General features: G+C 45.0%; 1 protein-coding gene across 2 annotated transcripts in view; it reads right to left on the reverse strand.

Annotated features, from left to right (window-relative positions):
* The window catches only part of mettl24 (methyltransferase like 24), a 102,024-nt gene that overhangs the window by 33,692 nt on the left and 47,019 nt on the right, over window positions 1–21,313 (reverse strand). For both annotated transcript variants that reach the window (XM_052024943.1, XM_052024942.1), the window contains exons 3-4: window positions 9,668–9,807; window positions 325–553 (exon numbers count right to left, since the gene is read on the reverse strand). In XM_052024943.1, coding sequence (XP_051880903.1) covers window positions 325–553; window positions 9,668–9,792 — 354 coding nt within the window. In that variant the 5' untranslated portion in view covers window positions 9,793–9,807. The remainder of the gene's footprint in view (window positions 1–324; window positions 554–9,667; window positions 9,808–21,313) is intronic.

Below are 21,313 nucleotides of genomic sequence, written 5' to 3' on the forward strand. Positions count from 1 at the left end.
CCGGCTTCAATTCCAGCTGCTGCCTGTAAGGATTTTGTACGTTCTCCCCGCGTCTGCGTGGGTTTCCTCCGGGTGCTCCGGTTTCCTCCCACATTCCAAAGATGTACGGGTTAGGAAGTTGTGGGCATGTTATGTTGGCACCGGAAGTGTGGCGACACTTGTGGGCTGCCCCCAGTACACTCTCTGCAAAAGATGCATTTCACTGTGTGTTTCGATGTACGTGTGACTAATAAAGGTATCTTATCTTATCTTGTCTTATCTTATAAAAAGAGGGAAGTGTCTAAGAGAGAGGACTTGCTTCCCTTCAGCTCCTGTAAGACTCACCTTCCTGTGACCAAACTCATTCATGATCACGCCCAACTTTTTGGTGGTTATGGGTTGTCTGTGGGCTGCGATGGCTGGGTTGGGGTCTCGCCAGTCAATTGATATGCGATGGTGCCAGTAACCCTCGCGCTTCAGAACGTGAGCCTCTTTGACACTGGGATCAAAATAGTGAACCTCGCAACCCGCTCTGGCCATTTCCTCTTCAAAATGTTTGTCTCCGCTCCCTAGTCTGAAGCAAAAAGTGAAAGGCTGATTAAGCTATTTGCCTGGAGTGACATTGTGAAGCTAGAATCATCAATAAACCAACCACTGCAGAGAAATATCTGTCCAATCATTCCCCAGACCTGCCACCTGTAGCTGGGGCATTCACAGCCAGTGCAGACACTACGAATGGCAGTGGTGTATTCTTCAAGGGTTTCATTTGATACTCACGGCAGTGTGTTTCATTCACAATTCACACTGTTGTATTTTAAGAAATAAAACCACTTCCCAAAATGAGTAATAATTCTTTTCCCTCTCCTTCAGCAGTCTGAACTAAGGCCGCACCGTCAGGGACACTGACTTTTGGATGTCAAAATAATCAAGGGTGAGGTAAAAGACCTTATGGCAGTATCTGAGTCCATTGCAGTGTCCTAGTGAATATTATAGAACATAGAACAGTACAGCACAGGAACACCACGATATCAATTAAAGGTCTAACTAAACTAATCTCTTCTGCCCACACAATGTCCACATCCCACCATTCCCTGCACATTCATGTGCCTATCTAAGGGCCTCTTAAATGCCCCTATCGTATTTGCCTCCACCAACACAACCCAGGCAGCACATTCCAGGCACCCACCACTCTCTGTGTCAAAAACTTGCCCTGCACATCTCCTTCGAACTTAACTCCTCTCTCCTTAAATGCATGCCCTCTAGTATTAGATATTTCAGCCCTGGGAAAAAGATATCAGCTGTCTAATTTTATAAACATCTATCAGGTCTCCCCTCAGCCTCCGCCGCTTCGGAGAAAACAACCCAAGTTTGTCCAACCTCTCCTGAAAGCACATACCCTCTAATCCAGGCAGCATCCTGGTAAACCTCTTCTGCACCCTCTCCATAGCCTCGACACCCTTCCTATAATTGGGCCACCAGAATTGAATGCGATACTCCAGATGCGGCCTAACCAGAGTTTTATAAAGCTGTAACATAACCTGACTCTTGAACTCAGTGCCTCAGCTATTAAAAGCAAGCACGCCAAATGCCTTCTTTACCACCCCATTGACTTGTGCGGCCACTTTCACTCATATACCCATCAACTCTGCCCACCTCTCCGATTCTAACAACACCCACCTAAATTAGGGTCAATTTACAGTGGATAATGAACCAGCCAACCCGCATACCTTCGGGATGTGGGAGGACACCAGGGAGAATGTGCAAACTTCACACATACATCTCCCGAGGTCAGGACTGAACTGGCATTGGTGGAACTATGAGGCAGCAGCCCCACTAGCTGCGCCACTATGGGGCTTTGCTGGCTGGGAAATGCAGCCTATGCTTGCCCGCATAACAAAGAAGACAGAATTCGCCTTTACATGGAACTGCCTTTCCTCCATTATGCTTCTCCTTAAAACTTAACACTGAACAAGGCTTTGCTCACCTGCACCAAGAACTCTTTACATAACTGTTCTGTCAATGTTCTGCTTGGTAACATTCCTATGAAACACCTTGAGATGGTTTAGCTATGTTAAGGGCTCTATATAGATGAAGGTTGCTGTTGTTGTTGGGTGTTTATATCCTTGATATGTACCAAAGTAGCCTCCAGTCAATTGAGTGCTTTTGAAATGTGGTCATTGTCTTAACTTAGTGAAAAGTTGTGCCCCAAGCCGGCTCCCACAGTGAATAAATAGTCAGATAATCTATTGATGAAAATCAACTGATCTGAGTTCCAATGAAGGATCTTTGACCTGCAATGTTAACTGCTCACTTTCCACACATGTTGCCTAACCTGCTGAGTTTTTCCAGCATTTTCTATTTTTATTTCAGATTATCTGCTTACGTTTTACTGGTAAAGATTACTCATTGGACAGGACACCAAGTGAGCAGACAGTTGCATCTAACAGTCACCAGTCTCTTAATTTATCACTTTCTCCACCTGGGCAGTCTCCAACTTGAAGGCACGAACGTCGAATTCTCAAACTTCCAGTAACTGCTCCCCCTCTGTCCCTTTTCCATTTTTATCCCCTCTTTCCTCCTGATCCAACTGGCCCCCATCACCTTATCTCTTTCCCCGAACGCCCCACCTGCCCATCAGCCACACACTCCTCCCACTGGCTCCCCTCCCCACCTCCTTCCCTTTATTCCATGCTCCCCCATCCTCTCCTATCAGATTCCATCATCTTCAGCCCTTTGTCACTTCCACCTATCACCTCTCAGCTTCTGACATCATTTCCACTCTCCCTACTCCCTCATCTGCCTACCAACCCCCCTCTTGTATCCCCCGATCACCTGCCAGCTCTTGCTCCACCCCTCCTCCCCACCACCATTTTATACTGGCTATCTCCCCTCTTTCTTTCCGGTCCTGATGAAGGGTCTTGACCCAAAATGTCCACTGTCCATTTCCTTCCATAGATGCTGCCTGACCCTCCAGTGCCTTGTTAAGTTGCTCTAGGCTGAGCAGTGTCACGTCAGCCCAAATCAAGGGTCTCAGCTCCCGGAGTTGGACATAAACCAATAACTCAGTCTGGAGAAGCAGGTCACAGATTGACCATGATCTCACAAGAGTTTGCAGCTCTGTGGTTAACTCACTGAGTTTGTATTCAGTAAAGTAGGCTATTTCTCAGGAGATGCAAATTCAAGTGCCACTGTCTAATTCAAAATAATTAAATAACTTTTAAGTTTAAAAGGTAGCGTCAATAATGGAACCATTGGACCGTTGCAAAAAACCTCCCTGATTCACTATTGCAGAGTACAGTGGCACAGTGGTGCAGCTGGCAGAACCAGTGACCCAGGTTTGATCCTGACCTCCAGTGCTGTCTGTGTGGAGTTTGCATGTTCTCTCAGTGACCGCATGGGTTTCCTCTGGGTGCTCTGGTTTCCACCCACATCCAAAAGACGTGCTAGTTGAGAGGTTAATTGATCATTGCAAACTGTCCCTCAGTGTAGGTCAATGATAGGAGAATCAGGGTGTAGTGGATGGGCACGTGAGAGAGAATAAGTTACAGGGAAATATGAGGGGGATGGGACTGAAACTCGATGGGCCAAATGGCCTCTTTGTTGTGAGGAAATACAAAACATGTGGAAGCGATCTGCCACTCTTCCCTAGCATGACTTCTATGTGACTCCAGACCCATTCATGTGACTGAAGTGACCTCACAAACCACTAAAGTCAGGGACAATACATGCTTGGCCTTGCCAGTGATGTCCAATCCTGTGGACCAATGGACAAAAGTGGTGAAAGTGGACTGGAAAGCTAAAAGGCCTCCTCCTGTTTACTTGCTGCTCCACTGTCGTCTGACGTCATGAAAAAGTAATCAAAGCACAGTGTGACATGCCTAAAGATATAAATGATGGTATTTAATTGCAACTTCTTCCTCTAATGTTACAATTGGGCCTGAAATCCTTCACCCCAAAATGCTTCAAAAAGAATGAATGAGCAAGGAATATTAAATGAGCTTCTTTAAACATCCATCTGGAACAAGTTAGGATTATTCATAGACAGCACTGTGAAAATATGAGGTTGCTGAAATGAATAGTAAATTGGATTTAGAAGGATTAGGTGCTAAATGGATTAGTGTGACCTCAGACTGACTTCCAGAGCAGTTCCACTCACTTCATTAGCCCAGCTCAGCTTCAAACAGTTACATCCCCCTGATGATATTGGGATTGACAACCGGCATGACAGGGCACGTCAACAATATGCTTGAATAAGCAGAGGAACGATCATCACATCCAAAGCTTGAACAGCAAGCCAGCAGAGGAAAGCCTTCAGATTCTGCTCAATGCCCAGCTCACCGATAACCACGGGCTCTGTCTTTTTGACATGTGATCGTGCGCGTCTCCTTGGAGTGTTGAACACTGTCAGTGGACAATGACCAACCAGTTTTACTGCTCCTCCATGTAAGGGAGGGCCATCTTGCTAGGGCAGATCCTGCAGCCCTTGAGCCTTGACTATTCACGCCAGAACCGTCTGCATCAGCCAGTGACATCTACAGGAATCGTTGGTTCACATGGAAGAAGATGGCAACTGAGTCCCTGGTCCTCTCAGCTTCACTCAAAGCTCTAATTTTATGGACCTACACTCAATTTCTCCTCACACTTTCTTGTTGTTTTGTCACTAAGAATCGTTAAGTCTATCTTGTTATGATGTACACTACAACAACTGGCCTTGTATTGTGCCTTTAACATAGTGAAGCATTCCCCTGAGGCCCTTGACAAAAGGGACATTCAGACAAGGTTAGACACTGAATTAAAGATTCACTGCAAAAGGTGACCTGGTTAAACAGGTAGCTATTAAGGAACATTCTACAGGAAGGAGGGGAGGTGGGGGCGAGAGTTCCTGGACCTGAGGCAGCTGATGCCCAAGCTTTGTCTCACTGAGCCTGGGACAGCCCAAAGTGCCTCGTACTCAGGCTTGGTGCAGCTCTGCTCCCTTGGAGCCCGGCCTGAGACAATAAAACTTTATTCAGTTATTGGAAGGTTAGGAATTTGTTCTTTTTGGACCTTAGCCCCACTCTATCTAAACTTATCAGGATCTGTAAGGTTACTTGATGAGAAAGCACCTTCCTGTATTAAAATCTTGACCAGAATCTAAACTGGTTTGAAAGACTTTTGTTTACCAATACTTCCTGTCCTTTGGAACACTGAGCACACAACTTCAGCCAAGTCCCTTTATCTCAGGAAATAACTTGCATATCATCTCAACCTCAGTTTGTGCTGTACTTTGAACTGTCTCCACAGCAAACACCAACAGTAGAGATTATTTTTCCAGAAATTATCTTTAAATATTCTCCAGAGTGGGATTGCGGGTGAGGGAGGAGGTGTTGGGTTTCAGGTAAAAAAAATCACTTGAAGTTTCTGGAAATTTCCAGGAACGGGAAATATGAAACAGACAGAAAAATGCTGCACTGAACTGTGGAGGCAACTAATCGAGTTAACATTTCCCAAGTAAATCTCTGCCAGATGCCCAAAGGCACAGAGCAAGGTTGATGTGATATTTTGAGGTATTTGCTGAGACTTTGCGTTGAATAGCTTGGTTGGTTCAGTGTCTGTTCTGATGGGTGTGTCCAGCACTGATGATATTTATGAAGTCATATCACAGGGGAGGCCACCCATCACGGACTGTCTCTTTCAAGGGTCTCTCCAATAGATCCCAGTACTCCTTCAACGTAGAACATAGAACAGTACAGCACAGGAACAGGCCCTCAGCCCACAATGTTGTGCCGAACTAATCAAACTAGTAATCAAATGCCTAACTAAATTAATTCCTCCTGCCTACACAGTGTCCACATCCTTCCATTCTCTGCACATCCATTTGTCTATCTAAGAGCCTTTTAAATGCCTCTATTGTATTTGCCTCTACCACCACCCCAGGCAGTGCATTCCAGGCACCCACTGCTCTGTGTAAAACAACTTGCCCCGCACATCTTCTTTGAACTTACCCCCTCGCACCTTAAATGCATGCCCTCTAGTATTAGACATTTTGACTCTGGGAAAAAGATACTGGCTGTCTAATCTATCTATGCTTCTCATTATCTTATAAACTTCTATCAGGACTCCCCTCAACTCCCACCGCTCCTGAGAAAACAACCCAAGCTTGTCCAACCTCTCCTCATGCCCTCTAATCCAGGCAGCATCCTGGTAAACCTCTTCTGCACCCTCTCCAAAGCCTCCACATGATTGGAAAGATTATATATCCTTCCTTTCTTGTCCCATAGCCTGTAGATCCTTTTACCCTTTGTTTATTTATTCAATTTTCTGTTGGGAGTTACTATTGAACACGTTCAGGCAGTGTATTCCCGACCCACACACCTCAAAGCAGAAAACCAAAGCTTTGCCACATTGCCTCCAGATTCTTCCCCAAATATGTCATTAAACCAGAAAGGGTTCAAAAACGATTCACGAGGATGTTACCAGGACTGTAGGGCTTGAGTTATAGGGAGAGGCTGGATAGACTGGGACTTTTTGCCCTGGAGCTAAGAGGCTGAGGGGTGACCTTATAGAGATTTATAAAATCATGAGGAGCACAGTGAATAGCCACAATCTTTCCCCTGGGGTAAGAGAGTCTAAAACTAGAGGGTGCAGGTTTAAAGTGAGAGAGGAAAGATTTAAAAGGGACCTGAGGGGCAACGTTTTCATGCAGAGGGTGGTGGGTATATGGAACGAGCTGCCAGAGGAGGTGGTAGAGGTGGGTACAGTTATGACATTTAAGACACTTGGACAGGTACATGGAGAGGAAAGGTTTAGAGGGATATGGGCCAAATGCAGACTAATAGAACTAGCTCAGTTAGGCAACTTGGTCGGCACGGACGAGTTGGGTCGAAGAGCCTGCTTCCGAGCTGTTCAGCTCTATGACTATAATTCTAAAATCTACTTCCTCCAGGCATCAACTTCCTGCCACTGGAAGCAGCTTCAGCCTTATCACAACTCTTCAGGATTTTGGACACCTTCATTAATTCTCCCTTTAACCTGCTTTGCTCCAAGGAGAACAACTCCAGCTCGTGAAATCTCTCAATGCAATTGAAGTCCTGCATCCCTCTCACCACTCCGATGTTTCCCCGAGGTCTGTTGGCCTTCCTAAACATGGTGTCCCGAAATGAATGTGACCTTCCAGTCACCGCCCACCAGCGTCGTACGAAAATGAATTAGTGATTTCTTAGACCCTGCATCTGCTCTTTGTAAACACTTCTAACATGGCAAAGTCCAAAGTTTACATTACACTCTGTTAAGATTCAGCACAACAGCAACATAAACAGGACCTGATGCTGACAAACTGAACAGGGACTGGAAAATAGCTGGGGATGTACGTCTGGCTAACAGCCTAAGGCCGTGAACCTGTGAATTGATTCCAAGAGTTGAGAAGCATTGCAGGCTGCACTGTCAACCCAGCTGTCACCGTATCCAGATAATAACTGGTGTCAGGGGCAACCAGTTCGCCAATGGTCCATTCTCCTATAATCTCCCCGGAAGGAGGTAACTAGTGGAAGACCACAGGCATCAGTTCTTGGCCCACAATTGTTCTCTATTTACATGAGTGATCTGTAAGAGCGAACAATACATGAGGTTTCCATGTTCTCTTTTCAATTCAAATGCTGCTGATACAAAAATAGGTGGAAGGGCAAGTTGTGATACAGATACTGTGATTCTACAATGGGATATGCAGGCTGTCCCTGGGTTAACACCTGACTTAGAGACACCTCCTACATATGAATGACCTCCTATAATTCAAAAGTCCGACACATCTAATTATGAAAGGCAGAACTAATTTCCCCTCTCTCTCCACTTTGAGTAATTATTCTTTCTTATCAGTCATATGTGCTTTTGATGCCATTCATTACAATACTCTGGAGATGTGGTTACCCTATCGAGCGACTTTGTGTATTTTCCAACTTGTGGACAAAACTGATCCGTTCATTACCTGGGGACAGTCAGTAAGTAGATTGAGTGAGTGGGAAATGGACTGGCAAATGGAGTTTAATGTGGGAAAGTGTGAGGTCATGCACCTTGGAAAGAGAAATCAAAAGGCAGATTATTATCTAAATGGAGAGGGACTGCCAGTGAGGGAAATACAGAGGTGTTCTGGTGCATGAATCGCAATAACATCCAATATGTAGTTAAGAAGGCAAGCACCATTTTGGCCTTCATTGCGAAGGGGTTGGAGTTTAAAAATAGGGAGGTTTTGTTGCAATTTACAGGTTGTTGGTGAGGCCTCACCTGGAATACTGTGTACAGTTTTGGTCCCTTAAGAAAAGATATAGTAACATCAGAGATGCAAAGGAGATTTACAAGGCTAGTTCCTGGGATGAGAGGGTTGTCTGACCAAGTGAGACTATTATTTTGGACCTGTATTCCTTGGAATTTAGAAGAATGAGGGGTGACCTTATTCAAACATTAAGGGGGCTTGACAGGGTAGATGTTGGGATGTTTTCACCAGTGGGAGAGACTAGATCAAGGGGGTATAACTACAAGATAATGGGCCAGCTATCTAAAACTGAGGTACGCAGAAATTTCTTCTCACAGACGGTGGTGAGTCTCTGGAATTCTGCGCCTCAGAGGCCAGTGGAAGCCATACCACTAGGAGTATTTAAAGTGGAGGTAGATGTCCCTTGATAGATCAAGGGGTATGGGGAAATGGCACAGAAGAAGAGCTGAGGCCAGCATACATCAGGTATGCTCATATTAAATAGTGGGACAGGCTTGAAGGGCCTGATGGCCTACTCCAGCTCCTATGTTCTTGTGTTTTTTGAACTCATGAAACTTGCAGTGCTGCAGCTGGGGCCGGCATGACAGCACTGACGGGCATTTCTTTAATGTACCTGGGCACAGGAGCAGCACAGTGGTGCAGCAGGTAGGGCTGTGGCTCCACAGCTCCAGTGATTTGGGTTCAATCCTGACCTCCAGCGCTGTCTGTATGCACTTTGCATGTTCTCCCTGTGTCTGTGTGGGTTTCCTCTGTGTGCTCCAATTTCCTGCAACATCCCCCTATAAGCTGAAGGGAGAATAGATTCAAGGGGTAACTATTAAAGGGACTTGAGGGGCAACTCTTTCACGCAGAGGGTGGTGAGTATATGGAACGGGCTGCCAGAGGAAGTGGCTGAGGCAGGTGCAATGGTATCATTTAAGAAGCACTTGGAGAGGTACATGGAGGGGCAGGGCTTGGAGGGATATGGGCTGAACACAGGAAATTGGGACTTCTGGGGTGGGTATCGTGGTCGGCATGGACTCGTTGGGCCGAAGGGCCTGTATCCGTGATGTATTGCTCTATTGCCCAGGGCACTGGGGAGAACTCCTCTACATTTCTTTAAAATTATCTCATGAGATTTTTTGAGAGATGTCATTGGGAGGTTTTGGACTAAAGAGTCATTGGAAAACAGCAGTACCAACAGTGCAGCACTCCCTCAGAAGTGCTGGGCCAGATTAGGGTCCCTTGGGGTGGGACCTGAACTCATGAGTTCTTGGTTTAAGAGATGAGAGAGTTTCCATGGAAATTAGACCACTGTTATCAATCCTCTTCAAATACACATCTCTGTCCCTTTCTTAAGGAAACACAACACTTAAAGCCAGTCTATTCTAAACCCATACATGCTGTATGTTGATTCTCACTGACTTGAAATGGAAAGTTTGCACCTTTGAGAATCAGACCTACCCCACTGAGTAAATCCGGCACTGTCGTGTGTGCATCTGTCGAGCAAGGTGAAACGTATTGTCCAGGCAGACAGCCCATGGTTCCTGGGTCTCCTCCGAGCTGCCCATCAAACTCTTTTCATCCATGTTGGTGCAGGGAACCTGTTCAGTGACAAAAGCTGAAAGTAGCTTGTATCTCTCAATTATGGATCTTGAGCAAATAGTTCCTGTGTCTGGCGCTTAAACTGACTGAAGCCCCGCCCACACACATCTATCACCTCCTGTGAGGTTGACTAGGCAACTCAGACTGGATGAAGTTACAAGTAGGTTATCAGAAGCCTCAGAGAGCTGGTTATCAATCACAGTCTCTGGAAGCACAGAGGTTACACTCCTGGTCTAGTAATCAATGAAATAGATCCCAGTGTGGCTGATGGAGAATTCAGTTAAAACCTGAACCAGCACCGAACCAGTCTGGCCCACTTGTGATTCCAGTCCCTTGGCCTCAAGGTTAGTTTTAAAGTGAAGTAGGATTGCAAATCTCTCCATTATAGCAAAGCACCAGAGAGCATCACCAGCTTCTCTAAGTATCTAGGGACAGGAAATAAATACATAGACACACACACAGTGGCACCCACACTCTCTCACACACACACACCCATAAACATACATACAGAGGCACTCACACCCACACTCACACATGCAGCCACACTCACATGCACACATACACCCACACTCTCACACCCACATACAGACACACTCTCTCACACACACACACACACTCTCACACACACACGCGCACACACACACTCTCACACACACACAAATACACACACACACACACACACACACAAACCATTTGAAGAATTAATGAAACATCACGTTGTTCCCCACGACAAGGCACAAATTTACATTTATGTTGTCAGTTCCATAAAAGCAGTTCCCATGTACTCTACATATTACTCACCAGATGAAGAGACCCAGTAACCCAGGTACCTCAAACATCCTGGCATATTCTGAGTTTCCTGGGAGATGGTGGGGAAAGTAAAGTGGTACCTGCAGCAATTTTAATGCTAAATGAGGCAAAACTGATCAAATGGTCCCGTTTGTCTCATTTTCCATCCCCAGTGTTAGCTGGTTAACAACTGGAACAGCCAAAAAGAAGAACTGAGCCCCGAACCCATCCCTACATATGACCTGCTTATTTAGGAGAAGCAAAAGTCCTGGACAGGATGAGTGGCTTTACTCTCCTCAGCACACAAGGGCCTTTAGTGCTGGGGGATCTACCTCTGCACGGGCTCAGTCTGTGGTCCACGGTGGAGCTCAGAGCTCTGCTTCCCATTTGGCTGCAGGCTTCTGCTAAGAGGAGGCCCTCACTGTGGGAGAGGACACGGCTGCTTAGGTGCTGCCTGGATTGGAGAGCATGTCTTATGAGGATAGGTTGAGTGAGCTAGGGCTTTTCTCTTTGGAGAGAAGGAGGATGAGAGGTGACTTGATAGAGGTGTACAAGGTGATAAGAGGCATAGATCGAATGGACAGTCAGAGAATTTCTCCCAGGGCGAAAATAACTAATACGAGGGGACATAATTTTAAAGTGATTGGAGGAAGATATAAGGGGGATGTCAGAGGTAAGTTTTTTACACAGAGAGTGGGGGGTGTGTGGAACACACTGCCGGAAGAGGTTATGGGGGCAGATACATTAAGGACATTTAAGACACTCTTAGATAGACACATGAATGATAAAGAAATGGAGGGCTCTGTCGGAGGGAAGTGTTAGATAGATCTTAGAGCAGGATAAAATGTCAGCACAACATTGTGGGTTGAAGGGCCTCTACTGTGCTTTTATGTTCTCTGAAAACAGTGGCAGATTGCAGGTCACGTCAGCAGACCAGCCTCGCTTCCCTGACCAACACACAGATCAGAGATGACTGAGGGACAAAGTGGGGGAGGAAGAACAAGGGGAACAAATTGGATTTAACTTGTCCATTGCTTCTTATCCAAATTATTCCCAATAAGGATGCTGAACAAACCAGCAACAGTTTGGATTTATTTCACACATTTAGATTAGGAAATTGTCTCAGAGTGTCCAACAGCAATGCAGATTTGAAACCCAGTTCCACAAAATTTAGTTCACTTGTTTGGCCCATCGGTAGGCTTGCCACTCATGCAGAAGACTCTCAGAACAGATGGGGCACAGAGGGGCAATAAATTTCATGGAGGTGATTCCCAAACATGCGTCGCAAGCTGTTGGGCATCACTGTGCGTGTCCAGACACCTTGGTGTGTCGCAATGCCACACGCATGGCGGACCAGGAAGCAACCCGTCGTCCGCTGTTAGGAACACAGTAAATGCAAAGCAATCTTACTGCATGATGCAGGTAAACATTGCGCTGATGCAGTAGAATTCCGAAGTCAGTCACTTTTACTTGAGCATTTTTATCAGCAAATCTGTATTCCTTGTTGCAGAGCTCCAGTGCAGAATGTAAAATATGACCAGGACTGAGTGCCAGAGCTGTAATTCAATCAGACAGTTGCAATGAAATTGCAGGCTCTGAGAGTGAAGCTTGAGTGTTGTATGAAGGTCAGAGAATTTGGGAGACTGCATTCACTCACGACCAGATATTTATTAGATTTAGCTGGAAATAATGAGATTGCACTTTTAGTGTGCAGGAGGATCTCTGGGGAACGAGGAGGTGACAGATCCCAGATAGAAATCCTGCAATGAACTGCAGCTGGGCAGAAGCTAATGGTGTGCAACATTAACAGTGTGGCAATCTCAGGTCCATATTTATCAAAGGTAGAAAGAAGATCGTCCAGGAAATAAAAATGAGAAAACCCAGTCGAGCAAGTTCTTCCAAGCGATTAGAAATATTAAAACAAACACTCTTTTCATCCCCGTGATAGGAGAACTATTTTGAAGGGAAACCAGGACACCAGCCTGTTGGTTCCAGGTTTGGACTAGCAACCCAGAGGGCTGTGAGTTTTTAACCACACCATAGAGGGTTGTGAATCTAAACACAACAGATCTGGTACTTTGTCAGCTCGTGCCAGAAGACAAACACAAAAGCTCCAACAAGCGAGTGTAACTGCAAAATTATCACCATTTCGGAGCCCTAACCTGCTAATGTGCATTTGCAGTGACATTTCAAAGCAGTCAATGCTCCCATGCAATGACATAAAGGAAGATTGTTTTAAATTTACAAAAGAAAGCAGGAAAATGCAATAGCAAAAATAATTCACTTCAGATATTAGTATATGTTGTGTATGTACACCTTTAAGGACTATGTATACCATGTGGTGTAAGTTTATTGGTTTATTATTGTCACATGTACTGAGGTACAGTGAAAAACTGTACCTCGATGTAAGTGAAAAAGGGGAGGTTGGTTTCTGTGATGCTGAGCTGTGTCCACAACTCTCTGCAGTTTCTTGCAGTCATGGGCAGAGCAGTTGCCATACCAAGCTGTGATGCATCCAGATAGGATGCTTTCTATGGGGCATCAATAAAAATTGGTGAGGGTCAAAGGGGACATGCCAAATTTCTTTGCCTCCTGAGGAAGTAGAGATGCTGGTGATCTTTCTTGGTCATGGTGCCTATGTGGTTGGACCAGGACAGGGTATTGGTGATGTTCACTCCCAGGAACTTGAAGCTCTCAACCCTCTCAACCTCAGCACTGTTGAACTAAACAGGAGCATGTGCACCTCCCCCTTCCTGAAGTCAATGACCAGCTCTTTTGTTTTACTGACAATGAGGGAAAGACTGTTGTCGTGACACCATGTCACAAGGTCTCTATCTCCTTCCTGTACTCCGACTCATCGTTATTTGAGATTTGGCCCCACTACAGTGGTGTGATCAAATTTAGATGCATTGTATCAACCACCACTGTTAATTGGATGTTGCTGTGCACGATTTTGGTCCCCTCATTTAAGAAAGGATGTACTGGCATACTGGACTGATGAAGGGTCTCAGGCCGAAACGTCGACTGTTCATTTCCCTCCATAGACACTGCCTGACCTGCTGAGTTCCTTCAGCATCTTTTGTGTGTTACTGGCATTGGAGGCAGTTCAAAAGAGATTCACTGGACTAACTCCTGTGATGAGGGGGCTGCTGTGTCACAAGCAGCACAAACAAAATAGACCTGTATTCCTTGGAGTTTAGAAGAATGAGGGGTGATCTTGTTGAAACATATGAGATCCTGAGGGGGCAATGACAGAGTAGATGTCGAGATGTCACCACTAGTGGGAGTGTCTTGAACTAGGGGACAAAGTTACAAGGTTAGGGAGTGGTCATTTAAAACTGAGATGCAGATGAATTTCTTTTCACAGAGGGTGATGAATCTCTGGAATTCTCTATCCTGGAAGGTTCTGGAGGCCAGATCACTGGAAGTAGATAGACTTTTGAAAGATGGGGTAATTGAGAGCTATGGGGAACTGGCACAGAAAAGGAGATGAGCCCTGGGGCAGATCAGCCAGGATCATATTCGATGGCAGGAGAGGACTGAAGGGTCAAGTGGCCAATTCCTGCTCCTATTTTCTTATGTTCTTATCCTAGCCATTAATTAAAGAATCTTGGCTAGAAGCCGTGTCCTATTTACTTGCCTCACCAACAGCAAGATGAAGGAGAATCTCCAGATGACGTTTGATTATTTAAGGACAGATGGAGAATAAATGTATATAATGTTGGTAAAGCAGCCAACATAAACGTAATCAAAGACCCCACCCAACCCCTCCCCTGGACATTCTCTCCTCCCTCCCATTGAGCAGAAGATACAAAAGCCTGAAAGCACGTACATCCAGGCTCAAGGACAGCTTCTATCCCACTGTTATAAGACTACTGAACTGTCCCCTAGTACGATAAGATAGACTCTTGACCTCACAATCTACCTTGTTATGGCCTTGCACATCACTTTCTCTGTAACTGGAACACTTTATTCTGCACTCTGTTATTGTTGTACTGTTGTAATGCACTGTTGTAATGAAATGATCTGTATGGATGGCGTGCAAACCAAAGTTTTTCACTGTACCTCTATACATGTAACAGTAATAAACTTATTCTAATGTTGTGTTTCCAAGTAGCGAGCAATTATTTTTTAACTTTGTAGCTTTTGCAGAGATCAGAACACCAAATAATTTCAAGTGGTGGGGGCAGTGGTTTGGGGGGTGGCAGGGTGGGGGGGGGGGGCTGGGAAACTGTATCCCAGTATAAATAGTGAGGGTCTCCAGCCCTGAACTTCTGCTAAAGTGTGCAGGGTTTGACAGGGATTTTCTAATCTGCACAGCGACAGCTGGTGTATGTGGCAGTGGGAGAGCATCTAAAGTGACTGAAAAGTCCAAGCAACAAGCGGCTGGGTGGGAATGGGTATGTCAGGCTTTCTTCAGGTTGGGAGTTGGGGTGGGGAGGGATGGCGGACCACTGGACCCATCCTGTGGGTACATCTACTGCCTGCTTTATCAAAGGTCCACATGATTTCCTCTGAGCTGTACGATTGTACAGGGCATATATTCGTTCTCTATAGCATGCACCAAACACACAATACGGTAACAGTGTGGAATTTGACACTTGTGCGCTACCATATTACCTAATTATTACCATATTAGCACATGCAGCAGCGGCAATTTTTCATCTTCACCAAATCCAAGCATGTTCCCCTGAAAGGTGGAAAATCCAGACATAGAGAATCCCGTTACCCCTCTTGTTTCAATCAGGGGTGGGGTGGAAGCTCTTTCCTCAGTGGCTCCAGGTGAATGTTGAGAATATGGTTGAATGGGACTCTTCTGGAGCAATCCTGCAGTCCCAACAGAGTTATGATGGGAACATCTTGGAATTGGCTCAGATTTTTAGCTGCTATCGTAATGGGATTTGTCTTGGTACCAGGAAGCATTTGGAAGAATTTTGGATGACTTTGGAAGAATTGCCTCCACTGAACAGAATACTTGCGCCTCAATGTTATTTGAGACTGTTTTCTATCCAGGATTTTCCTTGGCAGCTGGACTTCAACTCCCGGGGCTGAGGGAAAGGGGATTTCCATTTGCTGAGAATGTACAGACAGCTGGCTGACCTTTGAGAGACATCCAGTGTGAAAAGCTGCACATAACTTCCATTGGAATGGTCTCGTGTTGGACTATTTCCCTTGGCTGAACACTTTGGTCATTCTCTCTTCCTTCCTTTTGAGATTCTGCATCTTACTATGGCCTGAGGTTTCCTTCTGGAGACTGCTTGCTCATCATATTTCACTTGCGGGTAAGTCCTTTGATGTAGGAGGTGGCTGCTCTGGTACCAAGAGAGTATTTGTTGCTTCATCTCTTCCTCAATGCAGTGATGTCTGCTCATTCGCAGAGTCTGCTGGTCAGAACTTGAAGAAGACTTTGTTTCACTGAATAAAGTACGAAGATCAAAGTTCTAGTAAAACACTGAATCCTGTATCTGCATCTTGTTATTAAAATTACACGCCATCATTTCAAGCCACATTGAGGAGAATTCCAATGTAATATTTTTGGTATTCATCTCCAAGCTACACAAGATGAAAGACTGCCTTTTTTCTCCTCTTATCCTGAGAATTCCCACCCTGGACATTTTCACTTCTCTCTTGTCCCGTCAGGCAGAAGATACAAAAGCTTGAGAGCACGTACCACCAAACTCATGGACGGCATCTATCCCGCCGTTATCAGACTCTTGAACATACCTCTCATGCATTAAAAGATGAGCTCTTGATCTTGCAATCTACCTTGTCGTGGCCCTTGCACTTTATTCGTCTACCTACACTGCATTTTCTCTGTACCTGGAACACGACATTCTGCATTCCATTTTCCTTTTTGCTACCTCGATATACTTATGTAAGGAATAATTTGTCTGGATGGCATGAAAACAAAAGTTTTTCACTGTATCTCAGTACATGTGACAATAATGAAACAATCTCAATTCCAGTTCCAAAAGTGGTACAGCAGGTAGATGTGCTCCCTCACAGCTCCAGCAACCCAGCTTCAATCCTGACCTCCGGTGATGTCTGTGTGGAGTTTGCACGTTCTCCCTGTGACCACCTGTGTTTCCTCTGGGTGCTCCAGTTTCCTCCTACATCCTAGAGATGTGTAGGTTAATTGGCTACTGCAAATTGCCCCTGATATAGGTAGATGACAGGAGAATCAGGGTGGAGTGGATAGGCAGGTGAGATAAAATGGGTTACAGGGAAGTAAGTGGGGAAATGGTACTGATGGGATTGCTCTGAGTGCCAGCATTAACTTGATAGGCTGAACAACCTCCTCCTATGTCTTAAGAAAATATAAAAACATGATCCATAAGGTGAATCTATTTTTCATCATTCTTCAGTCTGTTTGGACTGGGGCATCTACAGCTCCAGCAGCCATTCACCCTACCCACCCCTTGGAGAATGAAGGAGTTGCTGCAGGAAGACCACCCCTCCAGTACTTCCTCAGTCTCAGAGAGAGGCCAGCCATTATGTATCACTTCCCCACCTCACTCAACGCAGATCAGGAATTCATCAGAATTGGGGTCCAAGTTCATAGCTCCCTGAAGATGGCTACACAGGTTGATAGGGCAGTAAAGAAGGCATATGGCATGCTTGCCTATATTAGTCCAGGCATTGAGTTCAAGAATCAGGAGCTTTATAAAACTCTGGTTAGGCCGCATCTAGAGTATTGCATTCAGTTCTGGTCACCTCATTTCAAGGAGGATCTGGAGGCTATGGAGAGGGTGCAGAAGAGGTTTATCAGGATGCTGCCTGGATTAGAGGGCATGTGCTTTAAGAAGAGGTTGGACAAACTTGGGTTGTTTTCTCTGGGACGGTGGAGGCTGAGGGGAAATCTGATAGAGGTTTATAAGATTATGAGAGGCATAGATAGAGTAGACAGCCAGTTTCTTTTTCCCAGGGTTGAAATGTCTAATACCAGAGGACATGCATTTAAGGTGACAGGGGGCAAGTTCAAAGGAGATGTCCAGGGTAAGTTCTTTACACAGAGAGTGGTGGGTGCCTGGAATGCACTGCCTGGGGTGGTGGTGGAGGCAAATACAGTAGGGGCATTCAAGAGGCTCTTAGATAGGCACATGAATGTGCAGGAGATGTAAGGATATGGATATTTGGGCAGAAGGGATTAGTTTAGTTGGGTATTTGATTACTAATTTAATTAGAATGGCACAACATTGTGGGGCAAAGGGTCTGTTCCATGCTGTACTGTTCTATGTTCTATCTTCTAGATAAAGGCTACAACCACATCTCAGAGCCTTGTAACTGAAATCCCCAGAAATGTGCAGTCCGATCACTGCTCTCTGTGATCTCTGTGTCCATGCAGGTGTCTCCTCCACCTGCATGGACATCAACAGGCTTTTGAGGATAATAACCAGCAGCTAGTCTTTCTTGTAGACCTCTAGTTGAATGCAGCCTTACTGGTGACATTGAGACATTCCCCATTTTGTCAGGTTTTGGGAATTTCTGCACTGGAGCACAGTATTCCTGTGAATGTGGTAGCTTGAGCCTGGAGATGTTATTGGATTTAAGAGACAATGAGTTAAAATTTGAACAAGTAAACAGTGGCAGGATAATGGTCCTGATGCAGGGTTTCGACCTGAAATGTCGACAATTCCTCTCCTCCCACGGGTACTGCTCGACCTGCTGAGCTCCTCCAGCAGATTGTTTGTTGCTTCAGATTCCAGCATCTGCAGTCTCTTGTGTGTCCATTCTACTGTTTCAGATTTTTCATATTTACGCAGAAGACTTACCCTGAAGGACACTGTTCCCTCCAGTGAGAGCTAATAAAGATCAGACCCGCAGTGTTTGTTTAAGAAGAAGTGACAGTGGCCATCAGTCCAGAGGCTGTTATTGTGCTCAGTGCCCCATGGTGCATAATGATGCTCGCACTAGAAAACCTACCTGCCAGTTTGTCAAAACATTGCCCATGGTTGAATGAATGTCACTGCATCTGATAAAATAATTATTATGAAATATTAAATATAAAATGAATGGGCTAAACTCAGATTCTTAGACAACCCTCTCTTCTTCAGAATTCTGAGCTTCTAAGTGTTGACTTTGATGGAGCATAAATCAAATTTCAATCAGCTCCCCAGGAATGTTGTGTTTACTTTGGGTGAAGCTTGTGTAGCAGGACATACAGAGTCCACTTGTCTGCTGTGTTGCCAGAAAGAAGGGTATAATGATAATCTGATGATTATAGTGAGAGAAAAGAACACAAGAGCTCACTTAAACCTGCAAATGTGCCAGGCATCAAGCAAACGGGCATTGTGCATAAACTCGGGAGAGGGTGGCTCAGCAGCAATTAACCCTCTGTGGACTACAACAGCATTTCTCCTTGGCATCAAAAGAGAGAAACAACATCAATTCAAGCAAAGTTCACCCACTTGAGCCAGATTTTTTTGGGTTTTTTTTTACTGGAGCTAAGAAAACTAAGAAGGAGAAGGAAATCTAGACGAGATTTCAGAAGGATGAAATATTTTGAGACAGTCACAGAATCATAGAGTTGTACAGCATAGAAACAGGCCCTCCAGCCCACCATATCTATGCTAACTACCTATACTATTCCCACTTGCATTAATCCCATATTCCTCTATGCCCTGCTCATTCAAGTACCTATACAGATGCCTCTTAACTGTTGTGACTTTTTCTAACTCCTTCACCTCCTCTGGTAGCTCATTCCAGATGTTACATAGAGTCACACAGCACATACAGACCCTTCAGCCCCATCAAGTCTGCACCAACCAGCAAGCACTCATCTACATGAATCCTATTTTATTCTCCCCAGAATCCCATCAACTCCGATTCCACCACTCACCTACTCATTGGGTACAATTTACAGTGGCCAATTAATCTATCAGGTGGCACGTCTTTGGGATGTGGAAGGAAACCACAGCACCGGGGAGCAACCCACACAGTCACAGGGGGAATGTGCAAACTCCACACAGACAGCACTGGAGGCCAGGATTGAACCCCTTTGTTAAATTGAGGGAAAATCTCCTCAGAGGTGGACGTAAAGGATCTCAGAGAGTTATCTGAAGAAGAGCAGTTTTCTTCAGTGTCCTGGAAAACATTCAGTCCTTCACCAACTCTGCTAAAAACAAGTTATCTGGTCTTGATCTCATTGGTGCTTGATCTCATTGCAAGAGAATTCCATTGGCTGTAAAAAACTTTGCAACATGCTGAGGTTATAAACGATGCTAAAGAAATGTAAATCTGTCTTCACTCAGAAACATATATATTCCTCCCTCATTGCAAGACATCTGGGTTTAATGTTTATCTTCCCTCCTTCTCCAAGGATGCTGCTGGATCTTGTGCTCTGGTTCTTACAGAATCAGCCATTGTCCACTCTCCAGCCCGTTGCATGAAGTGCCATTCTCCACTTCTGACACTGGACCTTGGGCCTTGTAGCTGCTCCTCTGTGTAGAGACATGATAGCTGAACCTGATCTTTGTCATAAGCTCATTGTTGTAGAGTCATGCAACACAGAAAAAGGCCCTTCAGCCCAAAAAGTCTGGGCTGACAGTAATCCATTGCTAATCCCATTTTTATTCCCCCCAGATTCCTTTCAGCTCCCCCCAGATTCCACCAATCACCTACACACCAGGGCAAGTCACAGTGGCCAATTAACCTACCAACCTGCACATCTTTGGGAAGTGGGAGGAAATTGGAGTGTGCAGAGAAGTCATTGGGAGAATGTGCAAACTTCACACAGCACTGGAGGTCAGGATTCAACCTGGGTCTCTGGCACTGCTGAGGCAGCTGCACTAACTATTGCACCACTGTACCTGAAGAATTTGTTTCTGTCCATTAATAAAAAATCAGTTTCTGCAAAGATGAAGGATTATCACTGCAAGACGGCCGCTGAAAGAAGTCTTTGTTCGTGGTGTGTGTTTTGAATGCAGGTGTTATGCCATGTTGTCACAGAAGCAGAGACCATGACACAATATAAAAGGGAATTAGGCAAGTGTTTGAAAAGGAAGCATCTACAAGAATATGGGAAAAGAACAAGGCAACCCCTTGGCAATCCAAGGGTTAGTAGAGTGGTTCAAATGGCCTCTTCATGTATTGATTCTAATAAAGTACAGAAAATAAATTTTTAAATGATTTCATTCAGATCGTCTAATCTTCTTGAACTGGCTCCAGACCATTGATCTTGATTGACTTCAATCTTTTGCTTTTACCATTAGCTTCCTTATTTAGCCTTATTCATGAATAAAGCCTCATTCATAGATAGGCTAACTTGTTCCAAAAGTTGGCCTGATGAGCATTAACATCAACTGACATGAAGAAAGAGTGGTGAAATCCCTATGGATTTGTCATTATCAATGAAAGGGTTCCTTGTTCACCTGGGCACTCTACACATCAGTCCCATTCACAGGGAATAAGCAATTACAGCTGCAGGTGTCCTGTGAACACTGGACATTTATGTCCAGACTGATTTGCAGTGGGTGCCCCATTAGGTGTGACTGGCTCAGGGAAGAATGGCACTGATAACTGGACTATTCAAAATTGTTCAAAATTATTCAAAGATTTGCACTTATCAAAGCTCATATCAAGGTCAGGGGAAAGGAATATTTTCTACACCCAAGGTTAAATTTAACACAGGCCACAGACTGAGGTCCTGCCCTGTATGTCCAATCATGACAGCACTGAAGTTTGCTTCTTTATGGACAGTGTGTGTGTGTGTGTGTG

This window comes from Pristis pectinata, chromosome 10, assembly GCF_009764475.1.
Source record: "Pristis pectinata isolate sPriPec2 chromosome 10, sPriPec2.1.pri, whole genome shotgun sequence".
In the NCBI taxonomy this organism is placed as follows: domain Eukaryota; kingdom Metazoa; phylum Chordata; class Chondrichthyes; order Rhinopristiformes; family Pristidae; genus Pristis; species Pristis pectinata.